General features: G+C 36.0%; 1 protein-coding gene across 3 annotated transcripts in view; it reads left to right on the top strand.

Moving 5' to 3' along the window:
* Positions 1-11,485, top strand: part of LOC129264798 (homeobox protein six1-like) — a 59,904-nt gene extending 48,419 nt beyond the window's left edge. For 2 of the 3 annotated variants that reach the window (XM_064102165.1, XM_064102167.1), the window contains 2 exons: positions 7,534-8,622; positions 10,190-11,485. In XM_064102165.1, the coding sequence (XP_063958235.1) occupies positions 8,069-8,622; positions 10,190-10,634 (999 nt within the window). In that variant the 5' untranslated portion in view covers positions 7,534-8,068 and the 3' untranslated portion in view covers positions 10,635-11,485. Of the gene's footprint in view, positions 1-7,207; positions 7,373-7,533; positions 8,623-10,189 lie in introns of those variants that run through there. The other variant, XM_064102166.1, reaches the window with a different exon arrangement.
* Positions 11,486-12,698: the final 1,213 nt, after the last annotated feature.

Below are 12,698 nucleotides of genomic sequence, written 5' to 3'. Positions count from 1 at the left end.
GAAACCGTTTTTTATTTTTTTTTCTTCAAATTGTTCATAAACAATCTGCACTTGTCTTTTATCATGTTTATACTGAGAAATACTAATAATGGAAGACTGGGATTGAATAAAATCAATCGATTTTATTCTTAAGTATAGTACAGGAAGTAAGAGGCGTTAATCATGTTAAGACAAGATTGAAACCATAAAATGAAAACACTGCTGTTTTTCATACTTGAACATCATTATGGAAGGATCTATAACCCATCTCAAGCGATGCAATGGTTGGAAACAAATCTCACATAACGCCTTCATTTTGGTCGAATAAAAAGGACAATTTAATTATCAAATGGACTTTCGCAATGTCCTTTTACAAGTTTATTGGAGACATGTAAGGGTTTCCCGCAATTTGGAGAAGATTATAATAGCTGTCGAGGATGAGATATGTATATATCAAAAAAATGAATGGTTTGAAAGAAGCAACCATTCGTGGAAAGCGAAAGTGGTTCAGTTTACATCTTGATGGGCGGTACAGAGAGTAGATGTAATCCAAACGGTGTCATCTCGCTCGTTATGAGTCGTCAAAATCATCATAATCATTTCTGACAAATTTGAGGACATTATGTTATTGCTGCGCTACCATGGGCACAATATGAAATGGATCCCCTACCAACATGTATTCTCAAGTCATTATGATCAAGAAGTTGTTGCATGAAACATTCCCGGACGGGTATAGGTGGATAGGAATGTCCGTCTCCATGTATTTTGTCAGTATTATGACGATTCATTTATAGCCGTATCCAATAAAAAGAGCCCAAGACATAAAAGCCATGTTTGTGTCGTATAAAAAAAAAGTAATTTCATACAAAGCAGCCAAACCTTGAACATCAAGTCATCCGATAGCCCCATCCCCAGTACGGTAGTTTCCCTTTCTTCGAAAAAGACAAACAAACCAAACAAATCCTTCAAATCGTCCATTGTTATCTATTTGAAAATTCTAGTCGAAAATAGTCACGATCGCATGTACACGCGTGTTATATTCCTCTTGAACATCGGTTAGTGAACTCCGAGAATTATCTGGAATTACATTTTCATATGAATTTCCATCTTCAAGATCAATTATTTACATTGATGCGTGCCCATTCTATTCTAGAGCTTGGAAATTCACATTTTTCATATTTCGATATAAAAAAAAACCCATTTGCAATACATAATATGCCCACGTCAACTTATACATGGCAGTCATGAATTTGACCCATCGTGTACGACGTTCGGTGAAATACAGAAAATTACAATAATGATAAAAGTTAATGAAATGCGCTCAGGAATCATTTCAACAACTTTCTAAAATGTAAATCCAATTCTTAAGATTAGTTAGTAGAAATTTATAATAGGACTGCATAGTATTCAAGTTGGGAATAGAAAAACAAAAATCTAAAGATGTATCAATTAAAATAGAATGAAAGGAGAATGTGTAGTTACCGCAAGTTAGTAATCGTTTGATCCCGAAGGGATAACTTCATATCGGTCAAATACTGCTCTAAATTTGCAAGTTTTTTTTTATTATTGTGCTTTCCCACTCGGATTCATTGAAAAAAATTAACCATAGAGACCATTTTTGTGCAAATACAATATAGACAGATAATATTTGATGCAATTCATCAAAAATACTTATGACTTGTTTAGATTGAAATGATTCAGACCTTTTTTGCGATATGAAGGCGGAAAACGGAAACAGGGGGGAAAGGAAGAAGGGATTTGGAATCTTACAAAATCTAATAGAAACCAGCAAGAAAATATGGTCAGTTTGAAAGAAATATTTATTACAACTATCAAAAGAGGAAGAAAATATATAAAAACAGGGGAAATATAACAGGAAATAACAAAACAAAATGATAATTTAAGAAGGCGGGATTCATGACGTGGCAAAGGTATTTTTGCGATCGCAGACTATGGTCAGACTTCGGAGATGGTTATTAACGATGTAAAGGAAATTAGACACAGATGGACGACATCTTGTTGATTTTAATACCATTTCTCATCAAATACGATTAGATCTGATTTTTTCTGGCCGTCAATGAGCTTGAGAAGTTTGACCGATTTCGCGGTCTTGTTTTTGTCAACCTGGACGTTTTGCATTACAATGCTTGAAGTCATAAACATCGACGGAAACATTTTCTACGATTTATGCAGTCTTGTGATGATTTAGCAAATCTTAATGATACAGCAAATATGAATTGATATAGCAAAATCAATAATTAGAAGATAAACATACACATGATTAAAATGATTTTTAGTAATTGTGTAACGGTTTATATGACGAGAAACGCCCCCACTTAAACAAATATTTTGGGTATTTTTGTAAAGATTTACTTTCGCACTCAGCATTCTCAGATCATACAGACGAGAACATGGAGAACAGATGAGTAAGAATGGTTGCTATTTTAAAAAGTGTTCAAATGCTTAAAAGGATATTATACGCGGCGCTATCAATATATTTAAATAGACCATCTTTGACAATGGTCTATTTTACTGATTTGAATTTATTTACCGATTAATTTTAAAAATGCACAAAAACCCGATATTTTGGCATTCAGATATTCTCACGATTCTTTTATCACCTCCTCAGTAAAATAAAAAAGATTTTACATTCAAGGATTGGGTTTCTTTTCACAAGCAGCAAAGGCATAACATATTGTGAAAAATTCGGCGATGCTAGATTGATATGTATAAACAAAAAAAATGGCGAAAGTAAAACCAGCAAGACTGCTTTTACACCCGTTTACAGGACCTAATGCATAATTTTAAGATTATAAACTACGCGGAGATTATAAACTACCGATGCTAAATAAATATCTCAGTAACATGCACAGTTCTTCGTTTTCTTTTCTTGGGGCCTTTTTAATCTTCTCTACATATCGTAATCACAAAGGAAATTAACTTCCGCTGGAATCAAATGTCAATTGATTACACTCAGATCAAATTCATAATTAATACATTACACGAATGGGCACTATCTTATATCAATATCGTGAATCTGATACGCCCTTTTTTAATTCATGTAGTGAAAGCATTGCAAAATGCATATAAGTTGTTGAAAGAGTTCAGTTGATTTAATAAAAATAAAATTCTCGAGATTTCACCTTTGTAAGTGGATAAGGTGAACACCCTGAGATGTTTCCGGCTACATTTTCTATACCACCGCCGCAACCACCACCTCGCACCACTACCATCATGACCATCGATTCCCTTGAACATAGTGACCTTACAAGATTTACAGGGGAAGCTTGGCCTACAAAGAAAATGACAAAACAAGTATCATTTGGCAGAAAATATTTTGAAGAGCTATACGAGTTTCCTTCTCGAGTCAATGATATCTTGAAAAGCTTCCGTCCGTTTTGTGATCATGAACTCGTCTTTGAAGGGATGTCTTAACATAGAATTGTAATACAAAATAACAAACTGCATATCCTCTTAGATCGATACTTTTTTTGATGTTTTGGCATGTTTTCTGTCTTTTTTGGGGGGTTGTTTGTTGCTTAAAACAGCATGAGGAATCTCCTCCCGGAAGAAAGAAGGAGGAAAAAACAACCATTTTATGGTTAAGATTATATCCTCTCTAGTAAGTTTAACTGCATAAAATATGAAAGTATTGTTCCGGGAAAACAACCTCTTTAAAGGCTTTGCCCTTTGGAGGGTTTAGGTCTCTTCAGAATTTCCTCCTCTGATACCGCGTAACTTGCCATGCATCATCGCTACGTTGTCTAAAATATAATCTACATACAAATTACTTTCATAATAAGGGAAAAATCAAATGATAATTTTACATGTGTCTTCTTTGATCATATTTGAATTTTAGAGTGAAAGAATGGATAAAAAATCATTAAAATGACCCATGGTGATGAGTAAAAAGAAAAACTTTATTTAATGTTCTAAAATTTTATGTAACAAATTATTGAAGTCACGTCGAAGTTGCCAATAATAGCAAAAATACAAATTCTCTCTTTGATTCATGAATTATGATAAAGAGAAATAATATAAACTATAAAAAATAAAAAAAAATAATAATAATAACAATATATAAACTTGTAGAGCGCATAAACTATTCCATAAAGTTTATATTCTACTGCGGTTTATGGGACTCCTAAAATGCTTGTTAGTAATTAAATAGATGTGTTTAGAGCTTTGATTTAAAGGACAGGTCCACCCCAACAAAAAGTTGATTCAAATAAAAAGAGAAAAATCCAATAAGCATAACACTGAAAATTTCATCAAAATCGGATGTAAAATAAGAAAGTTATGACATTTTAAAGTTTCGCTTAATTTCACAAAACAGTTATATTCACATCATTGTCAGTATGCACATGAGGAGACTGATGACATCACTCACTATTTATTTTGTATTTTATTATGTGAAGTATGAAATATTCGAATTTTCTCCCTGTTGTCGTGTGAAACAACGATTACTTCCTCTCTGAACATGTGCAATTAGCATTGTTTGATACTATATGGTTCAATCAAGTTGGTCCTTATTGTCAAATCTGTAAAAAAATGAAATATTGTATCATTCAAACAATAAAAAAACAAAAGAAATAGTGAGTGAGGGACATCATGGACTGTCTTATTTGCATGCCACTGAGTTGTGCATATCACTGTTTGTGAAAAATAAGCGAAATTTTAAAATGTCATAACTTTCTTATTTTACATCCGATTTTGATGAAATTTTCAGCATAATGCATATCTGATTTTTCTTTATTTATTCAAATCAACATTTTTCTGGGGTGAACTTGACCGTTAAAGTTGTTTACGGATGGTGCTGTCCAAATCTACTAGGAATACAGAAAGTATACATTTGCTGTATTTAATACACCATGGCCTATGGTTGGTCCTTCCAAATACCGGTCATGAAACTATATTAGAAATTGAAAATAAAATACAAACAAAATAAAAACAAGCACATAAACAGTGCATTACTGGTATTTGATACTGATTGTAGATTGGTGGAGATTTTGGTATTTCATTTCATCAACGTTTTGAACAATGAGGCACACTGATTTGATTTCGTCATTATTTTACACCGTGATTTTAATTATTACGTCACACTCTCTACTCGGTTCAACAGCCATAGACACCAGTTTGATTTATGCCTCACGATAAGGGAAAGCTCAACCAACCGCATCTTTAATTTACAGGCGCCATAATGAGATACTGGTGTGTACCAGGAATCTTAATGACATACAACCCTTTGTTCTGCGTTAAAACAAAGGAGCGTGCACCCGCAACTTTATACGTTTACTTTCCAGCTATACGGTACCCCGCCCTACCCCTCCTCTCTCTTCCCCACTCTCTCTCTCCTTCTCTCACTCTCCCCTTCTCTCTCTTCCTCCTCCATGGAGTAAACTTTTATGAAATCCCGGGAGATGGAGTGGGAGGTATACTTCCCTGGTTGAATCAAATGCTTTGTACTTTATCACAGACCTCGCGCCCGAGATATACAGAGTTTATGGTCGATTAGCACAATTGGTCAGTCACAATAATAATATCACAGTGTGAGTTATATTGCCTAACGCCCGTCTGGTCGGTCATTCTTTGTATGTGGCAAATCAGGAGGAAAATATCAGGTCGCCAATCGTGAATGATCTCCAGTCCTTACTCCATTCAAAATTGATGATGGTCATCGGGGTGTATTTTGTTAAGCATTATTGAGGATAATTATTGTTAAATTAATTTCATGCGTAAAACGTATAATGTAGAAAGTGTCATAATTTTAAACGTAATTCTTTCTTCGCTCTGAATTGTTTTACTTTTAATTTCTTCTGTCTTTTCCATTAATTCATTTTACTATTTAAATACACCGCTGACCTAATTTCAAATCATAATTGAACCACTACTAAAAAGATAAATCCAAAACATAAATCTCTCTGTATTCACCCAAAGAGCATCTGACGATACAGTTTTTTGCTCTTTCAACTCTCATGAAAATCATCTGGTGAACCGGGTATTAAACATGTGAGAGTGACATAATCTATAGTCAAATTCAGTCATAAATAAGTCAATGGTTAAAATCTTTGTTGAGCCCCCCCCCAAAAAAAAAAAAATAAAATAAAGAAAAGAAAAGAAAATGGTAATTTGTAAACATCTTCAGTTCAATAAAGGCCATATACTGTTCGGCGTTGCTTAGCAAATGTGATGTACACCGTATTACAAAATTCTCCTGCGTTTAACATTATATAAAACCGTTAAAAGAATGAGCATGCAGAATGATGAGAATGTTGATGCACTTATATTATTATTTCATTATGATTTATCAAAAGACAATCATAGTTACATGCATGATAAATTACAATATCGATTATAGGCCTATGTTATTATTGACGAATTGAACTGTGGGAAGACATGACCTTTCTTTACATGGCCCATCCAAGCTCACATCGTGCTATGTTGGCAGCATGCATAATTTTTCCATTATTTCCAAACATAATTCTCCTGGCAATGTTCCGTATAGGAAACTACAGTTCCTATTTTGACACTTACAGTTCAACATCATTATCAATATCCGTAAGATCAAAATATGATAATATATTATTACTACTACTCTACACGACTACCACTATTACTACTATCTTACTATTTCTGCCAAAAGGAGGAGTAGTAGTAGTAGTATAGTTTCATTAGTGCATTTTCTACTGATGCTGTTTGTAGTATTTTACAAGCCGCCTAGTATCATTATGTTTATGATCATTATGATTATTCTTAACATAATTATAATTTTAATTATTGCTATTGTTCTAAAAGAATTCGTCTCAAATCGGGTGTCTTGTGATTCTTAACCAAGACGGGCTTTTATGAATCGGCTACAAGCGGTTATTTGCTCAATCGCTAAAACTGTATGCTCTTTTCTTTATAAATGCTAGTAGCTTTTATGTGGTGAAATGTATGTGACCTTGAGTTAACACTGTATTTTATGAAAGCAGCTCTTATTAACATGTTTTACCATGAGAAAGGTGTGCCATGTATGGTTTCTTGGTATGTTTTCTGTTCCCAAGCTATTTTAGAAGCCAGCCCTAAGAAAGTTTTCTGTCAATGGCCGGGACGAACCCACTTACCCTTCCAATCCATTATGGTTTGCCAGTGGCAATGTTTATTCGCTAGAGTAGAGAAGGTTTAGAGACAGCCCAAAAGATTCACATTTCCCCCACAAAAACCCTTTCGCTGCTCTGATCACAGCGTTAAACAAAATCTGACCCCAATGTACCTGAAATGCCTCGTTGAACGATTGATAATATTCAGATGAAAGATGGGAGACAGGGATTATTGCAGAGAAGAATAAGAAGTTGGCAGTAACATATTTTGCCTCGCACAGGAATATGAATTGACTTGCAATTTCATGGGGGTGAGTTATGGTTGAAAATATGAGTTCTGCTGCCATCACTTGCCGGGGGATGAGCATGATATTTACGATTGTTAATAAAGATAAGTGATCATCTGTGATATATTGTTTTCTAACGTGACTTTTTGTGTTTTCTCTCGGTTATTTCTTCCAATTTGCAACAGTTACTGAATTTTTGACGGGGATCGTCGAGTAGCCTCGTTTACCAGTGCCTTGCAAGAAATCAGGCCCAGAGGAGAGGTTGAACAAAGGAGTTAGGGCAAGATTGTGCCGGTGGTAGGCAAGGAAATGGAAGGCTAGCTCTAGTCCCCACCCCGTACCGTGTCGGGTTACATTGATTGACGTCGTTCCCATAGAGAGTAAATCCTGGTCTGCCCTTATCACGGGCCAGCGACCGCGCCGCGGGATTTCGACCAATCACGGAGAGCGACAGTAAAAGGCACGGTATGTGCCTCGCACTGTCAGTCACTGGATAGTCAGAGGCACTTGAAACACCGTCAAAACAAGGGCTCGTCGTGTCGCGCGCAACCTCCTCACTATACACGCGCATTGTTCAACGAAGCCAAAGAGTCGCATCATCCTCTTCAGCCGCCACTGTCTTGCCTTCATCTTCATCCAGAGCAGGACTCATCATCTTATCCTTGCCACGGACTTGGGCCCGGTAAATTCACCGGTCTCTTCAGCCATCTCTTCGCCACCATGCTCCCGTCCTTTGGTTTTACTCAAGAGCAGGTTGCCTGCGTCTGCGAAGTTCTCCAACAGTCCGGCAACATCGAGAGACTTGGCCGATTTCTCTGGTCACTACCTGCCTGTGAGCATCTCCACAAAAATGAAAGTGTTCTCAAAGCCAAGGCGATTGTTGCCTTCCACCGCGGAAATTTCCGGGAACTTTATAAAATCCTCGAGAGCAATAATTTCTCACCGCATAACCACCCGAAACTACAGGCTCTCTGGCTGAAAGCACATTACATCGAAGCGGAGAAACTTCGGGGACGGCCCCTGGGTGCTGTTGGAAAATACAGGGTCCGAAGAAAGTTCCCTCTTCCTCGAACCATCTGGGATGGAGAGGAGACTAGTTATTGCTTCAAGGAGAAATCGAGAAGTATATTAAGAGAATGGTACTCCCACAACCCTTACCCTTCTCCAAGGGAGAAAAGAGAGCTGGCAGAAGCAACAGGACTGACGACCACGCAAGTCAGCAATTGGTTTAAAAATCGACGACAGCGAGATCGAGCAGCGGAGGCAAAAGAAAGGTAGGTTTATAATTTCAATAACAATTTTCATTTTATTATTAAGGATGTTTGATAAAGATTCATCTCTTTAATATCACCTTGTATACGTCGTCACCAAGCGAGCTATATAGCTATGGAATATTTGTAAATTAAATGGCAAAGTATGGATAAATAAACTCAGAGACTTGTATATATCATTCGAATATCAATAACTGCGATAAACAACAATTCGACGAAATTCTGGTCGCGAGAATGAAAGTGTTGAAAGCAGCAGGTATTCTGCAGACAACCACCGAACGTCTCACCCGACAGCCGGGGGTGAGTCGGTCACCGGCACACGCTCCCGAGCTGTCACGCACCCCTGCTGGTGTTATTGCTAAAGAGTGGCTATTTACCGTCCCTCAGTATTACTAGGTGGTCTAGGGTCAAATGAAAATATCCCTTTTTTCGAACAGAGTCATGGCAATATATTTATTATTATTATTATTCATTGATATATATTCCCTATTTAAACAATTCCCCAAATACTTCTACAATCTTAAATGTCAACAAATGCAAGTTGTGTATTATTCTCACTCCGGGTTCTCATTCAAAAGCGTCGATACATTAGTGTGGAAGTGAATTCCGGGCATGAAAGCACTTTATTTCCTCCCTTTTATATTCTTCGTTGCTTTAAACGTTTTAAAACCAAAAACAATGACGGAATTTACTTTTCAGTCGTGTCACAACCGGAAGATTTAGTTCAAATTACACTGGAATGAAGTAGGCAAATTATAAATAGCTTGCTCCGTCATTGCAAGGTGAAACCTAGAAAGCGGCTCCAAGTCCCAGGACAAATTATTCGCTCTAAGGTGCTATTTTACACCCCTGGCCAATTCAGTAAATTTTATGTTTTATCAGAGATCAGGAATGAAATTAGTTTTGACTGCAATATGGGGGTAATTAAATTCTAAGATGCATTGTATATGATGTTTGAAATTATTCTGGAATAATTTAGCTTGATATAAAACTGCGTATGGAAATTTTGATTTGGCGAAGAATGATGTCATAAGTTATGTTCATTGTAAATCACATTAGCATCGTTGGGAGAAAGAGGAGAGAGAGAGAGAGAGAGAGAGAGAGGAGGAGAGAGAGAGAGAAAAAAATGTCATGAAAGTCATGTATCTAACCGTATGTCGTGCCATATATGCATGACCAGAAAATCATTACGTTTATTTGCGACTACATAGTATTTTAAAAGGGATTTGTAAAACTACTAAGTAAATTACTGTAAAATAATATAATGAAAAATAAATAAAATGTTGTCAAACATGTATGCGGATGATGCGTTGAAAGTAATTGTACTTTATTCTCTTGAAGAAAAGTGTGAGAATGTATCTTTATAACACATGTTATGAACTGTTGAATAAATGTATTGGTTTGAATTTACAATGCTATCTTTACAATTCAAATTGCAAGAAAAGGTAGCAAATTGTCCTCAAAATACACGTAAGATGGGTAACATTATTTTAATGATGTATGAGCTGTAATTATTTGGATCGTTTTCAATGGATATCCGCTTTGGTTTTCTCATACTTTTAAACTCCAGGGAGAATGCTGAACAAGAGAGCAAAACTAAAATGGCTACACCTAGTACAAGTTCAGAAGAGGACCTGCCTATGAATGGGAAAGAAAATTTGGGCGAGACGACGTCGGTAGATATGGGCGTAAATCACATGGGGCACGTGGGGCACCATCATCCTCATCATAGTCATGGTCATCAACACAGCCACGTCCACCCGCATAGCCACGGCCACGGCCATAGCCATAGCCATAGCCATAGCCACCCCCATCCTCACAGTCACGGACCCGCCGGTCTGATGATGAGCGAACTGAGTAAAACGGGTTACGGAATCACGAACTTACCACCCGGCGCTGCCGAGGCGGCCGCCCAAGCTCTCGCACCGGTCAACGCCGCCGATTCGGTGCTGCAAAACTCCATCCAAAACTCTATGCTGCCTCACATGGCCAATAACCTGGTGGATATGGGGTAAGCTAAAACAAACTGAGAGAGACCTACTGGCCAAGTGAGTGCGTGGTTCGAATTATTTTGAGATGATTGTGCGTGGTGTTTGATGATGGACACTGCTAGGACTTAGCATACACTGGACGACCATCAGTCAAAATGAAAAACATGAACAAAACATGACGTGTGCAGCTAGATTTTCCGCTTTATAAGCGCCGACTTCATCCTACTTGCAGAATGAAAGGAGAACTATCTTTATAGACTGACAAGAGAGATTTGCTTTACTGAAAATATTTGTATTATAGTACACAAACAATTCCTAAGACGATTATCTGAAGTGAGGGTATGAGAAGAAAATAAAGGACAAAATGATTTTTTTTAACTGTATCTTATTTGTGCTCTTCACGACTGCGTGAGACATGTTAGTTCTCGTACCAAGTTTTAGTGAAGATGAGGTTCTGGTTTTGACATTTCGTTGTCATTGGAAAGATATTTGAATTCAAATCAGATTTATATAGCTTGAAAATTGTTATGTGAAAGATGTCTGCTTCTTCTGCAATATATGGACTGCTGTTTTATGATATGGATGTTTTTGCTATTATTGGACAAAACCTAAATGTACATTGATATTATTGTCCAGTTCCTTCATTCAAGAAGACATGAAACCTCAGAAAATATCAAATCTAATGTGATCCAAAATTATGTAAACAATGTTTTCAAGATATTTATTTCCATTTTGTTACTTTTCAAAGATGACAAGGTAGTTTTTTTGCGAAAAACTCCCAAATTATTTTAATCGTGCTTGTTTCATTTTTTGTAGAAGAGAAAAAAAAATCGACTCGCTAAGCGAAAATAAAGAGGTTAAGACATTTCAAATGATGGAAGATATTTTTCTTGTGCTTCTCTTTTTCAGTTTGCTTGTATTTTTTGTCGGTTGTGTGTTAAGCCGATGCCCTCGGGAGTTACTCGATCGATCACAAAACCACACTCGGAACTGATTATCCCAAAGACGATATTACTCTTGCACAATATTGGCACATGGGAAAAATGACAAGATAAAATTGATGTCAAAATGTGAACACGAAAAAAAATAGAGAGATAATTTATTGCATTTCACCACAATAATAGAGGGAGGGTGAAAAAATATATATTTTTAAATTTCCATTGTTAATGCAAGGGTTGACAGTGCTTCTAAATTAGATATCAACAATTTACAACTTGTGGTTGGATAGATAAATCTTGTCAATATTGCGAATTTAATGAGTTTAATATCATGGGCAGGCGAGAAATTGATTAATCGTCAACCGAGGATCGATGCTGGCATCTTTCCTACTTTGATCATGTTGATGGGCGATAGACTAGGATGTTATTAAATTCTGGAGTGCATGAAGTGATTTTTTTTTCTGGATGGTGCTGTGGTTTCTTAAATTGATTGTTTGTTGTTGGAAGTGTTTTCTGAACTGGAATGATCGTATACATTTTGAAAGATGTTTAAAGTGAGAAACATTGCACAAAGTTAGAAGGAGCAAATTATATATATTTAAAAGAAAATAAAAAACACACACCTGCGTTCTCAATTCGAATGTTTGTAGTGTCAGTAATGTCAAATGAAAGTTATGAAGCTTGAGACAGAAGGTTCCTTGTCAGTCATTACTTTTTATTGACATAATAATTTTGTTTATTTTCCTATTAGTTAAAACTTCCCATAGTTTCATTCATTATAATCTTGAAATTTAAGGAGAAAAATGATACAAATTTGATAAAATATAATAAAACAAATAGTACTCTTCTATTGCATGCGTGTAATGGTGTTAAAAGTCCTGGAAATAGGTATGAATTATTTTCTTTGTGACGTAATTCATATTTGAATGCCTTAAATTTTGATATTATTTCTAGAATCAAGTTTGAATTTTGCTCCTTTGACATTTATGCAATGCTTGCTCGTTAACAATATTGAGTGACAATTACGGGCAACTTAAAATTAACCAAAACGTACAGCCATGACAACTTCTGGTTTGTTTGATAAAAAATATATATATAAGTTAAGTAACTTTATTTTGAATCATTTGAGAGTGATATTATTTTGGCAAAA

Source organism: Lytechinus pictus, chromosome 7 (assembly GCF_037042905.1).
Source record: "Lytechinus pictus isolate F3 Inbred chromosome 7, Lp3.0, whole genome shotgun sequence".
NCBI classification, from domain to species: Eukaryota; Metazoa; Echinodermata; class Echinoidea; order Temnopleuroida; family Toxopneustidae; genus Lytechinus; species Lytechinus pictus.
The sequence above is the reverse complement of the archived record's forward strand: the minus strand, read 5'-3'. Positions and strand labels throughout refer to the sequence as shown.